Genomic DNA, 25,008 nt, shown 5'->3' with positions numbered 1-25,008 from the left:
ACCTTAGCGATGTTGTCAGCTCACTCTGCTTGTGGCCACCACTGTTATGACCGCAAGCCTCTGAAATCAGCTGTTGCTCTTAGTTACATCTCAATCTGTTAAGCAATATGTACACTAATAATTGTGCAGTTGTAGTTGGCTTATAATATTACTAAAATACCATTTTAATGGCACTGTTTTCATGCAAATAATAAAATTGTAAATTACGAAGGATGCATGTTGCCTAATTGCCTTTTAAATGATATTCATAAACTGACGATTTCCCACTCTCTCTGTGTGCTGGAGCGATGTTTAACCATTGTTTTTTCTTGTTTTTTTTGGACACCGTAGTCTTAAACTGGAAAATAATGTTTCTTTATGCAGCGCCACATCTAACATTATCTCCATTTCCTTTGCTATGAAGCTGTGGGACCGCTTATTTCAGTTTTTTTCCACAATATCTTTTGTCAATAAATAAATAAATAAATAAATCAAAAATGTTGATTTTGTGTTGGTGCGTTTTGCTTGTTGTTGCGCTTTTACTGAAAACGTCAGCTAATGATAGAAAATAGTGAATTACACCAGGAATGAGATGGTGCTTCTGCCAAATCAACCCTGATTGCAAAGTCATTTAAGGTACTATGACAAAGATATTAAAATAATGTACATAAAACATGACATGCCAAAGAAGGCGTTTTGCTAGATGGCGTAGCCAGAAACCGTATCACGAACCGTATATATAATTTGGTGAAAATAATACATACGGTTGGATGTATATGTATACAGTCATGGTAAATGCAATATTGTAAAGTATTCCTGCAGTGTTTTATTAAAAAATAACACTACTTTCTCTCATAACGCAGTCAAACAGTCGCTGCATGGAGTGCATAATCGATCTTAGAGCAAGTCGATGGGCCTAATAACGTTGCACATAGAAGCTATCCCTTAAGCAACAGCCTAAGTGATAGTTGGGGAAGATAGATGGGGAACACACGTAGAGAAGTGAACAACCTTAGTAAGGTATACCTTAGAGAGTCTTCGTCAAGCACTAAGAGACACCGTTATCAGGAAACGCACCCCAGACTGGTTCAAGCTGACAGGAAGTTGACTGTAACTCAAATAACCATGAATTACAACAGTGGTATGCAGAGCATCTCTGAACAAACAACACATTAAACCTTTGATTGGATGGGCTACACAGCAGCAGAAATAAGTAACAGATACCTCAAAGTGGTCACTGCCTCGGAGATATGGAAACTAATACAATTAGAAATGTATCACTGATGGGGCTGCGGTGGCGCAACAGGCTAAGATGCAGCAGACTTGTGGTTGCAGTTGCACACCGGGGAATGGGGCTCGATTCTCGGTCCTGCCAAAAGCCAAGTTTGGCCGGCTCACGTGGAGCAGCATAATTCTGTGTATCCAATACTAGCTCTAATTGAATTAGATGCGGTACAATTGGCTACCAAATCGGGAGAAAAAAGGGAAAACATCTGAAAAAAAATTATTTTAAAAGAAAAAAAAAGAAATGTATCACTGATAATCATACAAACCATAAGCTTAAATGCTGAAAATTTTCCGAAAACTCACCCAACTTGCCCAACTTTATATAATAAACTTTATATGTGCCCAATATGCAATTACAGAGGTAGAACTGTCTGTCCTGTTGTTATCAATGAGAGATGTGACTTGTTTTCATTTAGTGCACAATCTGTCCAAATAGAACAAGAAGGCATTCATATTAAAGATCTTGGTAAATGGGTTCATACCCTGTTTAGTTGTCCAGTGAGTCTGTAACTGTGGAGTTTGCATTTATTTTGCTCAATGTTATACATCTAAGACAGGCATTCTGGTGGCCCACAGAATGTCAATTTGTTTTGTCTCTGCTTGCCCCATCTGTTACCAGAAAACACCCTCCCAGTGTACTGCATTCTTTACTGTCTTTCGTGTCAGTTGACCAGTGAGTCTGTAACATTTGTATTTCTTGGACTGTTCTTTACTGTATGTATATATCATTTGATAAATTCTGTACATATTTGTCCATTTGTGGCCACCAATATAGCTCACACAGGCTTTGTTTAGTACGAACTATCCCTTGGTGCCCAATATGTGCTAAATCTACCACTTTGGACAGCAGGGACGCGGGAACTATCAAACGATCAGGACCTCTCATGATAAGGGAATTGTCTACACCTAGTTCATCACGCAGATTAAAGCAAGTTCATCTGACACATTCTTTCGGCTTTTCGGCCAGCCCTTCTGTATCTGGTGTCGCAGTTGTGTTAATTCCGGACAGGACTCACAGGCAGTGGTGAACTCTGGGACAGATATAGCCTGTAGGGATTGTCGAAAGACCGTAGCCACCATGTCTGGTTCCTCGTCTGCATCTGCTGTAGTAGGCAGGGGAAACCTGGACAGGTAGTCAGCTGTCACATTTTGTTTCCCTGGACGGTAAGCAACATCATAAGTAAAACGAAGCAGTCTCGCTGACCATCTTGCACGTCGCAGTCCAGCGTGGTCAGTCCCTTTGGACGTGAGCAGGCTTGCAAGTGCTTGGTGGTCAGTACGCAGCACAAAGTGGTGTCCCCAAAGATATGTTCTCCACCGTTCTACTGCCCAAACACATGCCAATGCCTCACGTTGGACAGTTGAATACTTTCTTCCAGCAGGTGAAAGTGTCCTGGATGCAAACGCTATAATCCTCTCTGTGTTATCTGGATGAAGTTGTGTGAATACACCCCCCAGTCCATAGTCGGAGGCATCAGTAGTCACATAACTAGGTAACAAAGGATCATATAGAGCCAAGGCAGGCCTCTCCAATATCAGTCTCTTAATATCAGAGAAACTGGACTCAGCTTCAGCAGTCAATTTGAACCGTAGCGGCTCAACAACGGTAGAGAAGTCAGGAATAAACTTACTGTACCATGATGCAAGGCCCAAGAAGGATCGCAGGGAGAATGTGTTCTTTGGGAAAGGGGCGTCGGCCACTGCTCTGACCCGATCTCGGTCAGGGTGAAGTCCTTCTTTGGATACAGTGTGGCCTACAAAACTGAGAGAGGTCTGGTTAAACTTACACTTGTGCATGTTCATCCTGTTTTGAAAAGCAGATGGAGCGGATGCGAGTCCAAATGGAACCCGGCGAAAACAGAAAAGGCCTTTGTGTGTTATGAGTGCAGTTATGTCACGACTGTCTGGGTGTAGTAAGAGCTGGTGGTAAGCAGAGGCTAAGTCAATGGTAGTGAAGACTGTGGCTCCTCGTAGTTCAACGAACAGCTTATCGATATGAGGTAAAGGATGACAATCACTGACAATTGCCTTATTTGGCTCCCTGAAGTCAACACACCTGCGAGGCATTCCTCCCTCCTTTCTCTGGGTCACTGCAATGGGGGAGACCCATGGTGATGCGTCTATACGTTCTATAATGCCCTTTTCCTGTAGGTCTTGGAGCTCATCTCTCACAGCCTGCCTCACCGAGAGTGGAAGCCTCCGCAGTTTCTGTTGTACTGGCACAGCATCTGGTTTAAGTTGTACTTTATGCACAAATCCTTTTGCACACCCAATCTCCTGCACCTGGGCCTCTGATGCAGCCTGTGGATTTGGGCCTGTCGAGTTAATGACTTTATTGCCCTCAATAAGCATGTGCAATGCCACAAATAAATCTAGCCCTAGCAGAGCAGTGCCTGACTTAACCACTGTGAACGAGCCTGGAGTAGAAAACCCATCATGACGTACTGTGACATGCATACACCCTTTTACAGGTATTATCTCTCTTGAATAAGTGAGCAGATTCACTGTAGGTTCAGCAAGAACACATGTAGGGAAGAGAGTCTGGTAAGTGCTCTCTGGAATAATAGAAACAGAAGAACCTGTGTCCACTATTAGCTCAATATCATGAAAATGTTCATTAGCTTTCACTTGAACAGTACAGAGGATTTTATCCTGTGCAGCATCAGTCATGTAAAGCACAGTCAGTTCATCTATCACTACCTCACGTACCTCCTTGTGGGCAGATTTACAAACTTTGGAAAAATGTCCGACTTTACCGCATGAGTTGCAGGTTACTTTAGCCGCTGGGCATGAATGCTTGCTAGCTAAGTGGCTGGTGGATCCGCAACGGTAGCAGGAACTACGATTCCCGGTAGATTGGACCGCGGAATCTGCAGTCATTGAAGCAGGTTTCCTCTTTTCCCATGGGCGGCGATTTTTCGGCTGTTTGTGAATTGCCTCATGGGTGCAGCAGCAGTGGAAGTAGCGTCAGAAAGAAGGTCAGCATTCTGTTGTCCAGCTTCGATCTGCAAAGCTAGTGTAATAGCTTTAGCCAGGGTCAGGTCAGATTCTAGCAAAAGTCTATCTCGAATATGCGAGAAACTGCAAGAAACTGATTAATAGACTCGTCAGGTCTCTGCGCTCTCTGGCGAAATTTGTGATGTTCAGCAATCACATTAACTTTAGGAACAAAGTGTTTTTTCAGACCCTCAACAGCAGACATGTAGGTAGTACCTGTATTTGGTAAAGCATAAAGCAGTCTTTGTCCCTCAGTGCCAAGCGCATGGAGAAGAACAGCACGTTTTCTTAACTCGGGCCAGCTGTCTGGTAGCATCGATAACTAGCATGTCATTTTCACACATTTTTAACCAAGTAGGGAAAGGAATGGACGGTTCACCTGGACAAGGCATGAAACGTGTGGGTAAAGGTACTGAAACCGACATCCTCATCGCCAAAATGTGGTATTTTACCGTGTAGAAAGTTCAGTCAGAAAGCAGGCACCATTAGTATGCATTCAACTTTATCCGAATCCCACCAAGCATTCTCATTCTTTAAATCTCATACATGTTCTCTTGCGCCACCTAGGCATCACTTAATGCCAGAACAGGACACAACACATGCTTTCCCCAGCCTACATGTAAAACCCGGGATTTCCATCTCTCTAGACCATGAGAGGGCGTGCCGGCCACGGTCAGCATGAGACGTTACCTTCCGCATGCAGAATGCGGGTGTAATCACTGCAGATTGTGGTCAGCTGCGTGTGGAGCTATTTAAGTCTCTTCCTGGCACTGCTCTGGGCTTTGGTGTTTCATTCTGACACGTACACTGAGTAAAGAGGTAAAGATGTGGTTGGAGAACTGAATTGCTTTTAGTCTTGAAAGGCATTACGTTACCTCTTTAGAATTAATTAGAAGCATAGGCACTAGTAGTTCTACTTTGGTTGGGGTGTTCCCCTGGACCTTCTCTATTTTAGTTTCTTAAGTCATCTTCTGTTTAGAAGAGCTAGCGGCAGAGTTCACCTCTTGAGGTTTAGCTTTATTGAAACTCTTCCATTGAGGAATCTCGTTTTTCCCTGACCGACGTTATCTCTGTGATCAATTTTCTGTTGCCGAAAAGGAGGTGAGTATTGGTTCCGTTTTCTCAGTTATTTTTTTACATGAGACTCACCCGTTTCCTTGGGCATTCCGTGCTAGTCTGCACATACCCTGTTCTACAGACTTTGCAGTTTTGTTTCAGTTGGCATTTCACCGGGGAGTTTCTTTCCCGTTTTATGTTTGTTTCCTCTCCTCTAGTGGCCCCACACATTTGTGAGGGTTTCCAAGATTATATCAGTGGTTATTCAACTTCTCATTGGTAACTTTGTGATCCCGTCCTGGTCGCTCTTGGTCTCCCGCCCACGCTCCCTCACAAGGAGAGACTGGGAATAACAAATGTTGATTGGATCCAGGCCAAGAACAGAAATGCCACACTGCTGCAGTAATAATGTATCTCATAGGGAGGCTGAACCTGTGGCTCTGATTCCCTAGGCTGCATGTTACACTGCAGTAATATGTCAGAAGCAGCATTACCCGTGTTTCCATTCATTACATCATCACTGAGTGTGGGGGCGGTCCTCTCCTGCCTAAATGAGTGACAGGACAGAGAGGGGAGGGCCCCTAAAGGGCAGGATAAAACCTGAGAGCCCGTCAAGAAGAGAGGACTGCCCACCTGAAACCTAAGACAGGTATTTACACCTTTACATTTACAAGTACAGTCATAGAATGCCTCAGTTACTGCGATTCAAGTTGTACTAGATGATATTGTGTAAGCATTTGGAACAGTACAGATGATTCTTGCAGACCTTAGAAATAAAGATAAGTTATAATAATGGGATTTCTCTGATATATATATTTCTCAAGTACAGTCATAGAATGGTTTAGTTACTGCGATTCAAACTAGATGATATTGTGTGAGCAATGGGAACAGTACAGATGATTCTTGCAGACCTTTGAAATAAAAATAAGTTATTCCAGTTATAATAATGGGATTTCTCTGATATATATATATTTGTTTTCACATCAGTTTTTGGTCTGTTTTCAGGGTCTGCTCTTGGACGCAGGCTCTCATGCACCCAGTCAAGCAGCTTTCTGAACTTAATTAAGGAAATGTGAAAGTCAACCTGACGGACTTCCAGGACTTAGAATCTGAGTTGTGTCTTGAAAATAGAATTTCATCTCGGACTAGGCTTCATTGGAGTCTGCAAAATTGGCCCATAGTTCATATTAAATCTGTTTTAACTTTAACCTCATATTCATGGTTTTATTATTTGTCATGTTCTGGTGTATGGAGCCATGTTCAAGAAGTTAGGCACTGCATAATATTCTGCTTTTCTCAGTCTGACAGAATTTTCCAGGAAATCTGGGATGAACATAACCTACAACAGTCCCATCCTGTTGATTCAGGGCATCGACATTCCCCATCGTTTCATTTACCCAGCGTTTGCCCTGCTGTTGGTCCCCTACCTGATCATCCTGACCACCAACATAGGGGTCATGCTGCTTATTTTGATGGAAAGGAGCCTGCAGCAGCCAATGTACTTGCTGTTCTTCAGCCTGTCCTTCAATGACGTCCTGGGAAACACGGTGGTTCTGCCTCGAATGATGTTGGACATCGTCTCCACCATCCCATCCATCAGCTACTCCTGGTGTGTCTCCCAGGCCTTCTTCAGCCAAACTTATGGCATGTCCTGCCACACGGTGATGATGATCATGGCCTTTGACAGGTATGTGGCCATATGCCACCCTCTGAGGTACACCTCCATCATGAGCCCCGCCATGGTGGCTAAGCTGACTGTGTCCGCATGGAGCACATCGATCGCCCTGAACTCCATCACACTGGGCCTCGCAGTACGACTAACACGCTGCCATTCCATTATTCTGAATGCCTTCTGCGACACTGCATCTCTGTTCAAGCTCTCCTGCCAGGACTTAAGCATCAACAACATCACCGGGCTCACCATCATTACCATAATCAATGGATTGTCGATTACCAGCGTGGCCTTCACATATTTCAGGATCCTGATCAGCTGTGTCTCCAAAAAGAACAAGGAGCTCAACAGAAAGGCCATGCAGACTTGCGCCTCCCATCTGGTCCTCTACATGATCATGCTCTGGTCCGGCTTCCTCGTTCTCATTTCGCATCGTCTCCCGATTCACAACGGCTACCGGACATTGGCGGCACTTCTCTTTCTCATCATTCCCGCCAACATGAACCCCATCATATATGCTCTACAGACCAAGGAACTTAGGACCAAAATTGTGCAGATACTTTATTCAAAAGTAACCCAGCTGCAGTAATGAAAAAATGTGGCTTTTAAACCAACTGCAGCATAATGGATGCTCTGATCTACATGTTAAACTAGTGTCTTACACTGTCGTATACTCTTAGTGACCACTTAATTAGTTACACCTGTACACCAGCTTGTTCATGCAAATATCTAGTCAGCCAATCATGTAGCAGCAACTCACTTCATTCAAGCATGCAGAAATGGCTAGGAGGTTCAGTTGCTATTCGGACCAAACATCTGAATTGGGAAGAATTTGACTGTTGGTGATGGTGCAAAAAACCCAAAAACATTCAGTGAGTAGAAGTTCTATGGGCAAAAATGCCTTCTTAATGAGAGAAGTCAGAGGAGAATGGTTAGGGGTGCGTTTCCCGAAGCCTTCTTAACGCTACGTCATTCATAAATTGTACCTTAAGCTCTACCTTAATGCTTTAGTGTGTTTCCCAAAATGTTCTTAACTAAGTATACCTTCTGTACTGAGATAGGTGCGTGGGGCGTTGGACCCAAAATGCATGACTCAGAAACAGGGGTGTAATAAAGTCCCGTCAGGGCTTTATTCAGGGAATGTCCTGTGAGCGTAGTCAAAGAACAAGCAATGTTCATCCAGCCAAAAACCAAAGTACAGTACCAAGAGAGAAGGCAGTCTTGTAATCGGTACACCATGCAAAAACGGTAGGCAGGCTCAGGGTCGATGACGGCGCAAGAGTCAAGACCGAATTCTGCTCCACGGGGCAAAAGCACAAAGACAGCAGGCGAAGTCGTGGTACACTTAGGCAATGGTCAACAAAACAGAAGTCAATAATCTTTGGTCAATAAACAGGCTTGGATCGTAACGGGTAGACAATGGCTTGACAAAAATGCTAAAGCGATCCACTGACGAACAGGAGGCAACAATTTTGCAAAGACAAGACATTGAACTGAGCTTATATGCAGGTGAAGACAGGTGCAGACAATTAGCTTGAGAGCAGCATGAGAATGGAAATCAGGTGTGGAGGATTGACAAGTTAATGAGGTAATTATTAATCATTAGTAATAAACCTATCCTGCCCTAGCGTTAGTAAATTAGTAAATGACATGCACAAGAAATGTAAGGTAACATGAACACATGGTTAGAATGTTAGTATGACCCAATCCTGATCTAAAGTTAGTAGATGAGAAAAGAAGACAAGGGAAATTGAAACAATTAGGGTGTGAGTGACAGAAAGGGAGAGAGAGAAAGCAGGAATGCAAGGTTTGCAGAAAGACACGAAAGAATGTATGCAAAACAATTAACAGAACCACATAACATGAAACAAAAAGTTTGCCAAATTATGACAATAAACTATATAACATGACATGGCAAGACAAAAAAATAAATGGTAACAAGAACTAAGCATGAAACATAACATGACAAAACAGTAAAATGTAACAAGAAATGAAACAGAGAAACATGGCGAGACTAGACTAACATAATACGTGACCTGACAATAAGGTAACCAAGACAATAACAAAACATGAAACATGACGTGACAAACATGAAACGTGACATGTACGTTGTACGTTCGTAAGGTTGGTCTGGACCGCTCTTAGCTATACCTTAGCGATGTTGTCAGCTCACTCCACATGTGGCCACCACTGTTACGACCGCAAGCCTCTGAAATCAGCTGTTCTTAGTTTGATCTTAATCGGATAACCAATATGTACACTAATAATTCTCCAGTTGTAGTTGGCTAATAATATTACTGATATACCAATTTAATGGAACTGTTTTCATGCAAATAATAAAACTGTAAATTACGAAGGATGCATGTTGCCTAATTGCCTTTTAAATGATTTTCATGAACTGACGATTTCCCACTCTCTCTGTGTGCTGGAGCAATGTTTAACCATAGTTCTTTCTTGTTTTTTTTGGACACCGTAGTCTTAAAACTGGAAAATAATGTTTCTTTATTCAGCGCTACGTGTAACATTATCTCCATTTCCTTTGCTATGAAGCTGTGGGACCGCTTATTTCAGTTTTTTTCCACCATATCTCAGGTAAAAAAATAAAATAAAATGTTGATTTCGTGTTGGTGCGTTTTGCTTGTTGGTGCGCTTTTACTGAAAACGTCAGCTAATCATAGAAAATTGTGAATTACACCAGTAATGTGATGATGGTTGATTTGGCACAAGCACCATCATTTAAGGTACTATGACAAAGATGTTAAAATAATGTAAATAAAACATGACATGCCAAAGAAGGCGTATTGCTAAATGGCATAGCCAGAAACCGTATCACAAACCGTATATATAATTTGGTGAAAATTATATATACGGTTGGATAATTTAGTTTGTACGTTTTTAATTCTATTAATACGTTCCCACAAGTCATGGTAAATGCAATATTTTAAAGTATTCCTGCAGTGTTTTATTAAAAAATAACACTACTTTCTCTCATAATGCAGTCAAACAGTTGCTGCATGGAGTACATAATGGATCTTAGAGCAAGTCGATGGGCCTAATAACGTTGCAAGTAGAAGCTGTCCCTTAAGCAACAGCCTAAGTGATAGTTTGGGGAACACACGTAGAGAAGTAAACAACTTTAGTAAGGTATACCTTAGAGAGTCTTCGTCAAGCGCTAAGAGACACCGTTATCAGGAAACGCACCCCAAACGCACCCCAAACCATAAGCTTAAATGCTGAAAATTATCCAAAAACTCACCCAACTAGCCCAACTTTATATAATAAACTTTATATGTGCCTGTCGCCCCCGGCTTTGCCCTGCTCGGTGTGCTCCCCTTCGCGTGGCCTTACGTGGGATATCCTGTGTTTGCCTGCTGTGTTTTGTCTCGCCTCCAGGGGGAGCTGGGCCATGCCGGGCTAATTGCCGGGCTGATTGGAGGGTGGTTAAATCCAGCCCTTCCAGTCAGCTCACTCACTCTCACTTTGCTGCTCGGCCTGACGCTCGAAGGCTGGCTGCAGCACCGCTCCTTATTTTCCCTTACCTGTTTTGCCTTACACGACACCTGCTGATATGCACTACACTTTTTTTGCTTTGGCTTTCCATCTACTGACTTATGTTTTGTAAATAGTTATCAAATAAACTGGTTTGGTGTAATTTACGATCAGTGTGGTCTCCCCGTTCATGTCAGCTCTACTTGAGCCATGTGGTTCTGACAATGCCCAATATGCAGTGACAGAGGTAGAAGTGTCTGTCCTGTTGTTATCAATGAGAGATGTGACTTGTTTTCATTGAGTGCACAATCTGTCCTAATAGAACGAGAAGGCATTCATATTAAAGACCTTGGTAAATGGGTTCATACCCTGTTTAGTTGTCCAGTGAGTCTGTAACTCTGGACTTTGCATTTATTTTGCTCAACTTTATACATCGAAAACAGGCATTCTGGTGGCCCACAGAATGTCAATTTGTTTTGTCTCTGCTTGCCCCATCTGTTACCAGAAAGCACCCTCCCAGTTTGCTGCATTCTTTACTGTCTTTTGTGTCAGTTCACCAGTGAATCTGTAAAATTTGTATTTCTTGGATTGTACTTTACTGTATGTACATCGTATTACTCCCTATCATTTTATTAAAGCTGATAGACCAAGAATTTTCTTTTCTTTTCCCATTCTTTGTGAAAAAAATGATGAAGCTTAATGACGAGTTTCACAGTTAGCCATTTTGCCTCTCTAAGAAGCAGCAGCATCACTTCTTTCACCATTACTGAATGGCCCTCTCTTGAAAGATGGCCAATGTAAATAAACAAAACCAGGGCCACTGCTTCCCTAACCACAATAAAATGCTTTGTCCCCGATTGATTTTGGCCAGAATGAATAAATGTTAATAAAGAGGTCATTGGATTTTGGAAATAACTTGGCAAACTGTCAACTTAACCATTCAAAAACCCCAGAGTGAGAGAGAGAGCATATGCATACATGCTTTGTGCTTGTGACGTATGTGTGCTGTCATACACAGAACATGTTCCAGCAGAAAGCAAAACAGTTTTTTGAGCAGTTCTGTCAGAATTGGGCCCTGGCAGGATCGCAGTGTAACACTCGAGCGCTATAAGAGAAGGGCAATACAGGCGGGTTCTCGCGTGGCCCTTTTGCGAGCAGCTCCTGTCACCACTGTGAGCAGGCCATGGAGAAGTAATGGGAGTGTCATGCTTTCCCCAGCCCACATGGAAAACCCGGAATTTCCATCTCTCTAGACCATGAGAGGGCGTGCCGGCCACGGTCAGCATGAGACGTTACCTTCCGCATGCAGAATGCAGGTGTAATCACTGCGGATTGTGGTCAGCTGCGTGGAGAGCTATTTAAGTCTCTTCCTGGCACTGCTCTGGGCTTTGGTATTTCATTCTGACACGTACACTGAGTAAAGAGGTAAAGATGTAGTTGGAGAACTGAATTGCTTTTCGTCTTGAAAGGCATTACGTTACCTCTTTAGAATTTATTTGAAGCATAGGCACTAGTAGTTCTACTTTTCTTTGGTTGGGGCGTTCCCTTGTACCTTCTCTATTTTAGTTTCTTAAGTCATCTTCTGTTTAGAAGAGCTAGTGGCGGAGTTCGCCTCTTGAGGTTTAGCCTTATCAAAACTCTTCCATTGAGGCATCTCGTTTTTCCCTGACCGACGTTATCTCTGTGATCAATTTTCTGTTGCCGAAACGGAGGTGAGTATTGGTTCCATTTTCCCAGTTATTTTTTTACATGAGACTCACCCGTTTCCTTGGGCATTCCGTGCTAGTCTGCACATACCCTGTTCTACAGACTTTGCAGTTTTGTTTCAGTTGGCATTTCACCGGGGAGTTTCTTTCCCGTTTTATGTTTGTTCCCTCTCCTCTAGTGGCCCCACACAATTGTGAGGGTTTCCAAGATTATATCAGTGGTTATTCAACTTCTCATTGGTAACTTTGTGATCCCGTCCTGGTCGCTCTTGGTCTCCCGCCCACGCTCCCTCACAAGGAGAAACTGGGAATAACAAATGTTGATTGGATCCAGGCCAAGAACAGAAATGCCACACTGCTGCAGTAATAATGTATCTCACAGGGAGGCTGCACCTGTGGCTCTGATTCCCTAGGCTGCATGTTACACTGCAGTAATATGTCAGAAGCAGCAGCACCCGTGTTTCAATTCATTACATCATCACTGAGTGTGGGGGCGGTCCTCTCCTGCCTAAATGAGTGACAGGACAGAGAGGGGAGGGCCCCTAAAGGACAGGATAAAACCTGAGAGCCCATCAGGAAGAGAGGACTGCCCACCTGAAACCTAAGACAGGTATTTACAGCTTCACATTTACAAGTGCAGTCATAGAATGCTTCAGTTACTGCGATTCAAGTTGTACTAGATGATATTGTGTGAGCATTGGGAACAGTACAGATGATTCTTGCAGACCTTAGAAATAAAGATAAGTTATTCCAGTTATAATAATGGGATTTCTCTGATACATATATATTTCTCTCATCACGTTTCAGTTTTTGGTCTGTTTTCTGAGTCTGCTCTACGACACTGAGGCTCTCAGGCACCCAGTCAAGCAGCTTTCTGAACTTAATTAAGGAAATGTGAAAGTCTACCTGACAGATTTCAGGAGTTAGAATCTGAGTTGTGTATTGAAAATAGAATTTCATTTCAAACTAGGCTTAATTAGAGTCTGCAAAATTGGCCCACTTTTCATATTAAATCTGTCTGAACTTTAACGTCATATTCATGGTTTTATTATTTGTCATGTTCTGGTGTATGGAGCCAAAACACCAGAAACTGTTAATGTTCAAGAAGTTAGGCACTGCATAATATTTTGCTTTTCTCAGTCTGACAGAATTTCCCAGGAAATCTGGGATGAACATAACCTACAACAGTCCCATCCTGTTGATTCAGGGCATTGACATTCCCCATCGTTTCATTTACCCAGCATTTGCCCTGCTTTTGGTCATCTACCTGATCATCCTGACCACCAACTTAGGGGTCATGCTGCTTATTTTGATGGACAGGAGCCTTCAGCAGCCAATGTACCTGCTGTTCTTCAGCCTGTCCTTCAACGACGTCCTGGGGAACACGGTGGTTCTGCCTCGATTGATGTTGGACATCGTCTCCACCAACCCGTCCATCAGCTACTCCTGGTGTGTCTCCCAGGCCTTCTTCAGCCAAGCTTATAGCACGTCCTGCCACACGGTGATGATGATCATGGCCTTTGACAGGTATTTGGCCATATGCCACCCTCTGAGGTACACCTCCATCATGAGCCCCACCATGGTGGCTAAGCTGACTGTGTCCGCCTGGAGCACATCGATCGCTGTGAACTCCATCCCACTGGGCCTCGCAGTACGGCTAACACGCTGCCGTTCCATTATTCTTAATGCCTTCTGCGACATTGCATCTCTGTACAAGCTCTCCTGCCAGGACTTGAGCATTAATAACATCACTGGGCTTACCTGCAGTATCATACTCATTGGATTGTCCATCGCCAGCGTGGCCTTCACATATTTCAGGATCCTGATCAGCTGTGTCTCCAAAAAGAAGAAGGAGCTCAACAGAAAGGCCATGCAGACTTGCGCCTCCCATCTGGTCCTCTATCTGATCATGCTCTGGTCCGGATACCTCATCATCATTTTGCATCGTCTTCAGATTCACAACGGCTACCGGACGTTGGCGGGACTTCTCCATCTCATCATTCCCGCCAATATGAACCCCATCCTATATGCTATACAGACCAAGGAACTAAGGACCAAGATTGGGCAGATACTTTATTCAAAAGTAACCCACCTGCAGTAATGAAAAAATGTGGCCTTTAAACCAACTGCAGCATAATGGATGCTCCTATCTACATGTTAAACTAGTGTCTTACATTGTCATATACACTTAGTGAATCTCATCCGATTCCTTGATTTTCCCGATCACATCCATACCAAACAGATTACCCTCATGTTTGTAGTCATCATGAAACTTCCCTCCTGATTATCCATTTTACATGCAATTCCTGTTACCATTACATAAGACATAATGCAATAATACAAGGATCACATGGGCAATGTTTTCAAGGTTTTACCAGGTCTATTTAATATCTCAACAGCAGTTTTGAATATTTAATCCAGGTGAGCAGTCACCGGTGTAATGACAGCAGTGCCCAAATGAGGGCACTGTGGCATTGTCTGGAGTCTTTCCCCTTGGAAGTGACCAGTTGTGGGGTCACGGGAGAGGGGGGCACAAATGCCCTGAAGGATTCTTTTCCCATGATTTGGTCAGGGAAACCCCTGTGACCCAACTGCCGTTAAATAACTTCACAGCCACCATTCATCTTCCCCTTATCTCCTTCGGTGCCGATGGCCCGAACCTCCCCAAAGCTAGTTCAAACAGTATTGTCCTCTGTTCCTTTGAAACATACCAGAAGCCCCAGCTCCGGGTTCCTCATAAATGGCAGCCCTTCCTGAGTCCCACTTTGCCTTTGGATACCCAGTGTCGTAGGGCTGACTGTGGGTTGAGGTGTGTTATGTAAGGAGCGGATCAGATTACGGATGCAAGATATTATATCTATGAATGTAGTTGGGAGTTTTCATGATAACTGCATTATGCTGTAAATATGTATTTGTACCTTGTCATGGTAATATACCTTTTGGATAAACCTGATTTGGGTGAATTAAAGGAAAGGAGACAAAACCCCAGATTGCTTGGTTTCTTCTCCTTATCTCCAAAATCCAGGCCTTAGTTCTTGACCCTAAGAATGGGTCACCCATCTGGAATTTACAGCCAAACTCCCACCAGTGAGACCTTGGTCAGGGAGCTAAAACAAATGGCTTCTACAGAGACAACTTTTGCCCAGTTTCCCCAGTTTCCCCTTGGCTCCTTGATGGCTGCAAGGTCAGTGGTTCTAATCCCGGTGTAGCCACAAAAAGATCCGCACAGCCATTGGGCCCTTGAGCAAGGCCCTTAACCCTGCATTGCTCCAGGGGAGGATTGTCTCCTGCTTAGTCTAATCAATTGTACGTCGCTCTGGGTAAGAGCGTCTGCCAAATGGCAATAATGTAATGTAAATGGTTATGATATCAAAGGCAGACTGTTACAAAAACTAGACCATTATACCAGTCGCACTGAACCAATCAGAATAACACCAAACATTCCTATTTTCTGACCTGGGATTATTATGGAACATCTTTATGCCATCTCCAGTATTCCTGTGCTCAAAACCTGTAAGGAATGTGAGAGAAGGGGGGCTCCCGAGGAGGCCCAGGAAAACTCCTCCAGGAGCCCTTTTCTAGTTCTTGGTGTATGAAACCAAATGTTAATTATTACTGGCTTACAGAATCCCCCTTGGCCCCGTGGGACAAACAACACAGTTCCAAGGGGTCACTGTGAAAGCCGTGGCTGTACAGGTAATTCCCTGCGGATGCTTGGGGTCTCCATCCCGACAGGGCACCTGCAGGGGGCTGATCACCAAAGCAGAAGGGGTAGAGGATTTTAGGGAGTGGATGATGACGGACCCTCAGAACACCCAGTCCCACCAGTCCCACCATGTGTAGGCATCCTGGGCAGAGCTGGTAGAGGAGCTAGCCCTGGACGACCTGTTGCACCGGGTCCATTAGGTCAGTCAGAGACCATGCACACTGTCCAGAAATAGTGTCCTTCCACCACAGAGAGACGTCCACCTCCAGCGGAATTCTCCTCAGGACGCAGATCTGACCCATTGCGAAGTCCTCAATCACTTCCAGTCGATCAAGTGACTCGCTGGACAGGTCAGACCTTCATGCGTGAAGGAGCTCATCTCGCTGATGACGTACTACTGTGGGTGAGACACCTGGATGATCTCAGCGTGGCCATACAAAAACTGAACACTAATACATTTGGTACAAATGTGGGAAAATATTGTTACACATAAATCATGGCAAGATGTTACATGACAACCAGTGCGAGTGGTGAATATGGTCTCCTTGTCCCTTGTAGAGATATGCACCAATTTAAATACCTGACTCTTCACTACTACGCAGGTTGAGCGTATGGCAGTGGAATTTTAGATAGACCTGTTTTAGGTGAATCAAAGGAAAATAAACCAAAAATCCAATAAACACAATACAACTACTTATAATAAACATACAAACAATACATACATACATTAAAGAGGTGGATAATGAATATTTTCCCTTTGCTTTGAAAAAATCCACCGATGCCAGTCTAAGGCTTCAATGAACTCCCTTACGACATGACTAGGGTTCTTGTGCAGACAAAAGTCCAGAATCTCTTGCTTGGCAGCAGCAAACCAACCCTCGGCATATGTTCTGCAGGCTAAGACACGCTCGATGGTATGGGTCCTATTGACAAGTGAACGGCTGATAGAAAGGAGCGCCTGCGCTTCAGATCTAACAGCCGTGAATATATTTTTTGTTCACTATTAATGATATGTTTGAGGCCAGTGATCATCTGGTTTAACAAACTTGATGAAATTTAGGATAATTAATGGATAATTAATTACACTCCCTCAAGATAAATCATTGGGAGTGCAGGTTCACTGCTCTTACAAGACGAAACACCACAGGTGACAAACAATTGGGGAAGGAGAGACAAGACGCACAAAGGGAGCAGTGGGAAGCTGTGAGGGGGGCAGTGAGGAACTGAGAAGTTTGAAACTGTGGGGGGGAGTAGAATGACCCATAAACATGTAAACATTATACATTTGGCCTTTGCCTAAATAATTTAATTCATCCTATAGGATAAATGATATAATCAGGGAATTCATCCTTTTTATTAAGGATGTATCCCTACAAGGGCAAAGCTTATTTGACGTTTATTACAGAACATTAGGTATATTTAACTCTCCACATGCCCATAAGAAATGCTTTCTAAACTATAGCCTATGTATTTAATTACAAGTATACAACTGTTGCCAATACTGGCAGCACAGGCCAGAGGACTCAGCTTCCAGCAGCTCAAAAAGACAGACATTCTGTGAGGCCACACCCCACACCAGTCTCAGAGGTCTAGACATAGGCACCACATGCAGCAGATTCCCCAACCTTGTAGCAGCACATCAGAGGGGCGGAGACTTGTATCTGCTGTGGCACCCAGCAGCCCTAGGACTGCTGGGCCCAGTACACAGAGGTATTGCAACCACTGATACAGGCCTCAATCACTGAGACTTAAAACTGCAGTTCCCTATGGACAGTGTGGCGGGCTGCTGGTTGAGAGAGAGAGAGAGAGAGAGAGTAAAATTGGTGCAAAACAGTGCTTTTATTCTGTTCACACGTGCCTTAAGGGCACTGCCAAGCTATTTAGCTCAGCCAGGGGTTTTTCCTTGTCCCACAACTCAAAAATCAAAAAGGAAAAAATCAAAAACTCAAAACGAAAAAAAGACCGGAAAAAAAGTCATCGGCCACAAAATTAGGGACGCGGGAATTCGGTGCGTCTTTCCTCCGTCCGTGGGATTGGTGCGGGTCCTGCGGCTTTCCGGCTGCCTAGTCGTCCGCCCGGGAGGCGTCGTGCTGGGTGCAGAGAGGGAGAGATTAGCGGGGTTAGGGGGGGTTATTTCCTCACGTGCGTCTTTGCTGTTGAAGGTTTCGTTCGCGGACTTTCGTTCAGTGCCCCTGGGCTCTCGCGGTCCGTCCAGGCTCTTGGCGTTTCTCCTGTTGCTGGTTTAGCTCGGGCTTCCCTAGTAGGGTTTTTACTCACTCCGGCTCCAGGTAACCCTCCTCCGTGCTGAGCCCCGCTTGGCGTTTCTTTTCTCCTTTTAAACGCTGCCGCTCCCTTCCGCGAACTCGGCGCAGCTGTGCCTGTGTAATTAGAGGAGGTTAGTAATTTCCCGTCCCATTCCTCACGCGTCTCGTCTCGGGGCCGCTGTCCTCGGTGCTGATCCTCCTCCCGGCCTCTCTCCACGGTGCCGCTCTTAGACACGTCAGGGGAAAATATTCACCGTTAATTATTTTCCCCAGCGCTTGGCGCCGGCGCACTGGCTGTTCGACCCCAGTGGTGTACCGATCGCAGGTCGGGCCACCACAACAGATACCCGATAATCTCAAGTCTTGTTGCAAACACCACACTGGTTGTAACCACCAGAATCAGAGGGCTTGAGACGTATACCCGCCATGGAACACAGACACCCTGGGTTCAGTATCAGCACTCTCCAGACTCTGCTTCTAGGTCTGGAACCTAGAACCTAGGCTATGCCCCTGATTCAGCACTCAGTTGCAACTTATAACGATTTATGCAATTATAATGGAGAAGCTTGCCACCTTTAACGGAGCTCAAGCTTACTCCAAAATTAATATTATATATACGCATCCTAACAGACCGCACACATATATGTATTATTATTCATACATGTGCTGTCATACACAGAACATGTTCCAGCAGAAAGCAAAACTGTTTTTTGAGCAGTTCTGTGAGAATTGGGCGCTGGCAGGACCGCAGTGTAACACTCGAGCGCTATAAGAGAAGGGCAATGCAGGCGGGTTCTCGCTTGGCCGTTTTGCTAGCAGCTCCTGTCACCACTGTGAGCAGGCCATGGAGAAATAATGGGAGTGTCATGCTTTCCCCAGACGACATGTAAAACCCGGAATTTCCATCTCTCGAGACCACGGTCAGCATGAGACGTTGCCTTCCGCCTGCAGAATGCGGGTGTAATCACTGCGGATTGTGGTCAGCAGCGTGGGGAGCTATTTAAGTCTCTTCCTGGCACTGCTCTGGGCTTTGGTGTTTCATTCTGACACGTACACTGAGTAAAGAGGTAAAGATGTAGTTGGAGAACTGAATTGCTTTTCGTCTTGAAAGGCATTACGTTACCTCTTTAGAATGAATTTGAAGCATAGGCACTAGTAGTTCTACTTTTCTTTGGTTGGGGCGTTCCCTTGTACCTTCTCTATTTTAGTTTCTTAAGTCATCTTCTGTTTAGAAGAGCTAGCGGCGGAGTTCGCCTCTTGAGGTTTAGCCTTATCAAAGCTCTTCCATTGAGGCATCTCGTTTTTCCCTGACCGACCTTATCTCTGTGATCAATTTTCTGTTGTCGAAAAGGAGGTGAGTATTGGTTCCGTTTTCTCAGTTATTTTTTTACATGAGACTCACCCGTTTCCTTGGGCATTCCGTGCTAGTCTGCACATACCCTGTTCTACAGACTTTGCAGTTTTGTTTCAGTTGGCATTTCACCGGGGAGTTTCTTTCCCGTTTTATGTTTGTTTCCTCTCCTCTAGTGGCCCCACACATTTGTGAGGGTTTCCAAGATTATATCAGTGGTTATTCAACTTCTCATTGGTAACTTTGTGATCCCGTCCTGGTCGCTCTTGGTCTCCCGCCCACGCTCCCTCACAAGGAGAGACTGGGAATAACAAATGTTGATTGGATCCAGGCCAAGAACAGAAGTGCCACACTACTGCAGTAATAATGTATCTCACAGGGAGGCTGCACCTGTGGCTCTGATTCCCTAGGCTGCATGTTACACTGCAGAAATATGTCAGAAGCAGCATCACCCGTGTTTGGATTCATTACATCATCACTGAGTGTGGGGGCGGTCCTCTCCTGCCTAAACGAGTGACAGGACAGAGAGGGGAGGGTCCCTAAAGGGCAGGATAAAACCTGAGAGCCCGTCAAGAAGAGAGGACTGCCCACCTGAAACCTAAGACAGGTATTTACACCTTTACATTTCCAAGTAAGGTCTTAGAATGGTTCAGTTACTGCGATTCAAGTTGTACTAGATGATATTGTCTGAGCATTGGGAACAGTACAGATGATTCTTGCAGACCTTAGAAATAAAGATAAGTTATTCCAGTTATAATAATGGGATTTCTCTGATATATATATATTTCTCTCATCACGTTTCAGTTTTTGGTCTGTTATCAGGGTCTGCTCCAGGACACTGAGGCTCTCAGGCACCCAGTCAAGCAGCTTTCTGAACTTAATTAAGGAAATGTGAAAGTCAACCTGACGGACTTTCAGGAGTTAGAATCTGAGTTGTGTATTGAAAATAGAATTTCATCTCAAACTAGGCTTAATTGGAGTCTGCAAAATTAGCCCATATTTCATATTAAATCTGTCTGAACTTTAACCTCATATTCATGGTTTTATTATTTGTCATGTTCTGGTGTATGGAGCCAAAACACCAGAAACGGTTAATGTTCAAGATGTTAGGCACTGCATAATATTTTGCTTTTCTCAGTCTGACAGAATTTCCCAGGAAATCTGGGATGAACATAACCTACAACAGTCCCATCCTGTTGATTCAGGGCATCGGCATTCCCCATCGTTTCATTTACCCAGCATTTGCCCTGCTTTTGGTCATCTACCTGATCATCCTGACCACCAACATAGGGGTCATGCTGCTTATTTTGATGGACAGGAGCCTTCAGCAGCCAATGTACCTGCTGTTCTTCAGCCTGTCCTTCAACGACGTCCTGGGGAACACGGTGGTTCTGCCTCGATTGATGTTGGACATCGTCTCCACCAACCCGTCCATCAGCTACTCCTGGTGTGTCTCCCAGGCCTTCTTCAGCCAAGCTTATAGCACGTCCTGCCACACGGTGATGATGATCATGGCCTTTGACAGGTATTTGGCCATATGCCACCCTCTGAGGTACACCTCCATCATGAGCCCCACCATGGTGGCTAAGCTGACTGTGTCCGCATGGAGCACATCGATCGCCGTGAACTCCATCCCACTGGGCCTCGCAGTACGGCTAACACGCTGCCGTTCCATTATTCTTAATGCCTTCTGCGACATTGCATCTCTGTACAAGCTCTCCTGCCAGGACTTGAGCATTAATAACATCACTGGGCTTACCTGCAGTATCATACTCATTGGATTGTCCATCGCCAGCGTGGCCTTCACATATTTCAGGATCCTGATCAGCTGTGTCTCCAAAAAGAACAAGGAGCTGAACAGAAAGGCCATGCAGACTTGCGCCTCCCATCTGGTCCTCTATCTGATCATGCTCTGGTCTGGATACCTCATCATCATTTTGCATCGTCTTCAGATTCACAATAGCTACCGGACGTTGGCGGCACTTCTCTTTCTCATCATTCCCGCCAACATGAACCCCATCAATATATGCTATACAGACCAAGGAACTAAGGACCAAGATTGTGCAGATACTTCATTCAAAAGTAACCCAGCTGCAGTAATGAAACAATGTGGCCTTTAAACCAACTGCAGCATAATGGATGCTCTTATCTACATGTTATTCAGACCAAACATCTGATTTGGGAAGAAATTTGACTTTGACCTTTGTTGATGACAGACGGAATGGTTTGAGTATTTTAAAAACTGTTGTTCTCCTGGCATTTTCACGTACAACAGTCTCTAGAGTTGACAGAGAATGGTGCAAAAAACCCAAAAACATTCAGTGAGTAGAAGTTCTATGGGCAAAAATGCCTTCTTAATGAGAGAAGTCAGAGGAGAATGGTTAGGGGTGCGTTTCCCGAAGCCTTCTTAACGCTACGTCGTTCATAACTTGTACCTTAAGCTCTACCTTAATGCTTTAGTGTGTTTCCAAAATGTTCTTAGCTAAGTATACCTTCTGTACATTGTACTTTCGTGAGGCTGTTCTGGACCGCTCTTTACTATACCTTAGCGATGTTGTCAGCTCACTCTGCTTGTGGCCACCACTGTTACGACCGCAAGCCTCTGAAATCAGCTGATGCTCTTAGTTACATCTCAATCTGTTCAGCAATATGTACACTAATAATTCTCCAGTTGTAGTTGGCTAATAACATTACTAAAATACCACTTTAATGGCACTGTTTTCATGCAAATAATAAAATTGTAAATTACGAAGGATGCATGTTGCCTAATTGCCTTTTAAATGATATTCATAAACTGACAATTTCCCACTCTCTCTGTGTCCTGGAGTGATGTTTAACCCTAGTTCTTTCTTGTTTTTTTTGGACACTGTAGTCTTAAAACTGGAAAATAATGTTTCTTTATTCAGCGCCACATCAAACAATATCTTCATTTCATTTGCTATGAAGCTGTGGGACCGCTTATTTCAGTTTTTTTCCACCATATCTTATTTTAAAAAAATATATAAAAACAAAAAAAATAAATTATGTTGATTTTGTGTTGGGCGGCACGGATGGTGCAGTGGGTAGCACTGCCGCCTCACATCAAGGAGGTCCTGGGTTCGAATCCCTGTCGGCCGGGGCCTCTCTGTGCGGAGTTTGCATGTTCTCCCCCTGTCTGCGTGGGTTTCCTCCGGGTACTCCGGTTTCCTCCCACAGTCCAAAGACATGCAGCTTAGGCTGATTGGAGAGTCTAAATTGCCCGTAGGTATGAGTGTGTGAATGAATGGTGTGTGTGCCCTGCGATGGACTGACGCCCTGTCCAGGGTGTATTCCTGCCTTTCGCCCAATGTATGCTGGGATAGGCTCCAGCCCCCCTGCGATCCTGTTCAGGTAATGGATGGATTAATGGATCTTTTTCTTTTCTTTGCCCATTCTTTGTGAAAAGAATTATCAAGCTTAATGATGAGTTTCACAGTTTGCCATTTTGCCTCTCTAAGAAGCAGCAGCATCACTTCTTTCACCATTACTGAATATAAATAAACAAAACCTGGGCCATTGCTTCCCTAACCATGACAAAAGGCTTTATTTTCCCTTAATGATTTCGGCCTGTATAAATAAATGTTAATAAAGAGGTAATGGGATTTTGGAAATAACTTGGCAAACTGCCAACTTAACCATTCAAAAACCCCAGAGTGAGAGAGAGAGAGAGCATATGCATACATGTTTTGTGCATGTGACGTATGTGTGCTGTCACACACAGAACATGTTCCAGCAGAATGCAAGAGCGGTTCTGTCAGAATTGGGCCCTGGCAGGATCAGAGTGTGACATTCTAGGGCTATAATCCATCCATCCATCCATTTTCACCCGCTTATGCGGAGTCGGGTCACGGTGGCAGTCGGCTAAACTGGGTAATCCAGGCGTTCCTCTCCCCATCAACGGATTCCAGCTCCTCCTGGGGGATCCCGAGGCATTCCCAGGCCAGGAGACATATTTAATCTCCAGCGGGTTCTGGGTCTACCTTGGGGTCTCCACCCAGTTGGACGTGCCCGGAAAACCTCCAATGGGAGGCGCCGGGAAGCATCCTGATCAGATGCCCGAACCACCTCAATTGGCTCCTTTGGACGCGAAGGAGCAGCGGCTCTACTCCGAGCTCCCTCTGGATGTCCCTCTGGATGTCCGAGCTCCTCACCCTATCTCTAGCGGACACAGCTCTCACTTTGGTTATAAAAGGACCGGATGGCTTGTAAAGTCCTTCTCCATAGCGTCCCCGAACTCCTGCCATACCCGGGTTTTTGTTTCAGCAACTGCCGAAGCCCCAGCCCGCCAGATGTTCCCAGTTCACGCTCACTACACGTTTGGGTTCATAGGGTCTGTCCGGCAGCCTCCCCGGCCACTTGATCCAACTCACCACCAGGTGGTGATCAGTTGACAGCTCTGCTCTTCTCTTCACCCGAGTGTCCATGGCCGCAGGTCTGATGATACGACCATAAAGTCGATCATTGATCTTTGGCCTAAGGTGCTCTGGTACCAAGTACACTTATGAGCTACCCTATGCTCGAACATGGTGTTTGTTATGGACAATCCATGACCAGCACAGAAGTCCAATAACAAGACACCGCTCGGGTTAAGATCAGGCAGGCCATTCCTCCGAATCACCCCCTTTCAGGTTTCTCCGTCATTGCCCACGTGAGTGTTGAAGTTACCCAGCAGAACTATGGAGTCTCCAGGCGGCACCTTTTCCAGGATGCCGCCTGGTGACTCCAAGAACACCGGATACTCTGAACTGCCGTTTGGTGCATAAGCACAAACGACAGTCAGAGCTTTCCCCCCAGTGACACGTAGTCGCAAAGAGGCGACCCTCTTGTTACCCGGGTGAAACTCCTACACAGTGGCACTCAGCCGGTGGCTTGTGAGCCGATGAGCTCTCCTCCCGGGTCTGGCTCCAGAAGGGGGCCCCGGTTTCCCTTTTCTGGGTGAGGTAGCTTGGTGTTTGTGTGGCCCCTCACCCGGGACCAATTTGCCTTGGGAGACCCAGTGCTAACAATGCTAATGCTAATGCCCCCGACAACATAGCTCCCAGAACCGGGACACACAAATCCCTCCACCACATTAAGGTGCCGATTCCTTGGAGAGGCCACCAATAAGTGAAGGGCAAAATATATTTTAACATTAGAAATATTGCTAGTGAACACACATATGCGTTGCACTTGTCACCCCCCCACCCCGTACTTGACCTGTTTGACTCTAGGAAACCCTTCACTTGAACTCTGATGCAAGCAACTTGGGCCTTGACGTAGTCCTGTTGCAGCTAATTGAAAAGGGGAGAAGGTGGTTGCCTTCCTCAGTTGCTAGCTCAGCCAAGAATGCAATTACTGCATGAGGAGATGGGAGCTGCTGGCAGTGGTGGTTGCGCTTCATCCCTTATAGATGTACCTTCAAAGACAGTAGATCTGGCTCTGTACATGCCATGCAACTGTCCAGTGGCAGCTCAAAGAGACTGGATTGCTTGCTGGATTGAACT

General features: G+C 44.8%; 3 protein-coding genes across 3 annotated transcripts; all 3 read left to right on the top strand.

Annotated features, from left to right (window-relative positions):
* The first annotated feature begins 6,647 nt into the window (after positions 1 to 6,647).
* On the top strand, positions 6,648 to 7,580 carry LOC133133542 (putative gustatory receptor clone PTE01). Its single transcript, XM_061249641.1, has one exon. It carries the CDS (start codon positions 6,648 to 6,650, stop codon positions 7,578 to 7,580), a length of 933 nt encoding a protein of 310 aa, XP_061105625.1.
* Positions 7,581 to 13,354: 5,774 nt separating this feature from the next.
* On the top strand, positions 13,355 to 16,029 carry LOC133133541 (putative gustatory receptor clone PTE01). Its single transcript, XM_061249640.1, has 2 exons — positions 13,355 to 14,269; positions 15,922 to 16,029. The coding sequence occupies exons 1-2, from the start codon at positions 13,355 to 13,357 to the stop codon at positions 16,027 to 16,029; spliced, it is 1,023 nt and encodes a 340-aa protein (XP_061105624.1).
* A 4,644-nt stretch (positions 16,030 to 20,673) lies between these two features.
* On the top strand, positions 20,674 to 24,245 carry LOC133133538 (putative gustatory receptor clone PTE01). Its single transcript, XM_061249638.1, has 2 exons — positions 20,674 to 21,589; positions 24,154 to 24,245. The coding sequence occupies exons 1-2, from the start codon at positions 20,674 to 20,676 to the stop codon at positions 24,243 to 24,245; spliced, it is 1,008 nt and encodes a 335-aa protein (XP_061105622.1).
* Positions 24,246 to 25,008: the final 763 nt, after the last annotated feature.

Source organism: Conger conger, chromosome 7, assembly GCF_963514075.1.
Source record: "Conger conger chromosome 7, fConCon1.1, whole genome shotgun sequence".
NCBI classification, from domain to species: domain Eukaryota; kingdom Metazoa; phylum Chordata; class Actinopteri; order Anguilliformes; family Congridae; genus Conger; species Conger conger.
Note: the sequence above shows the minus strand (reverse complement) of the source record. Positions and strands in the feature narration are given on the sequence as shown.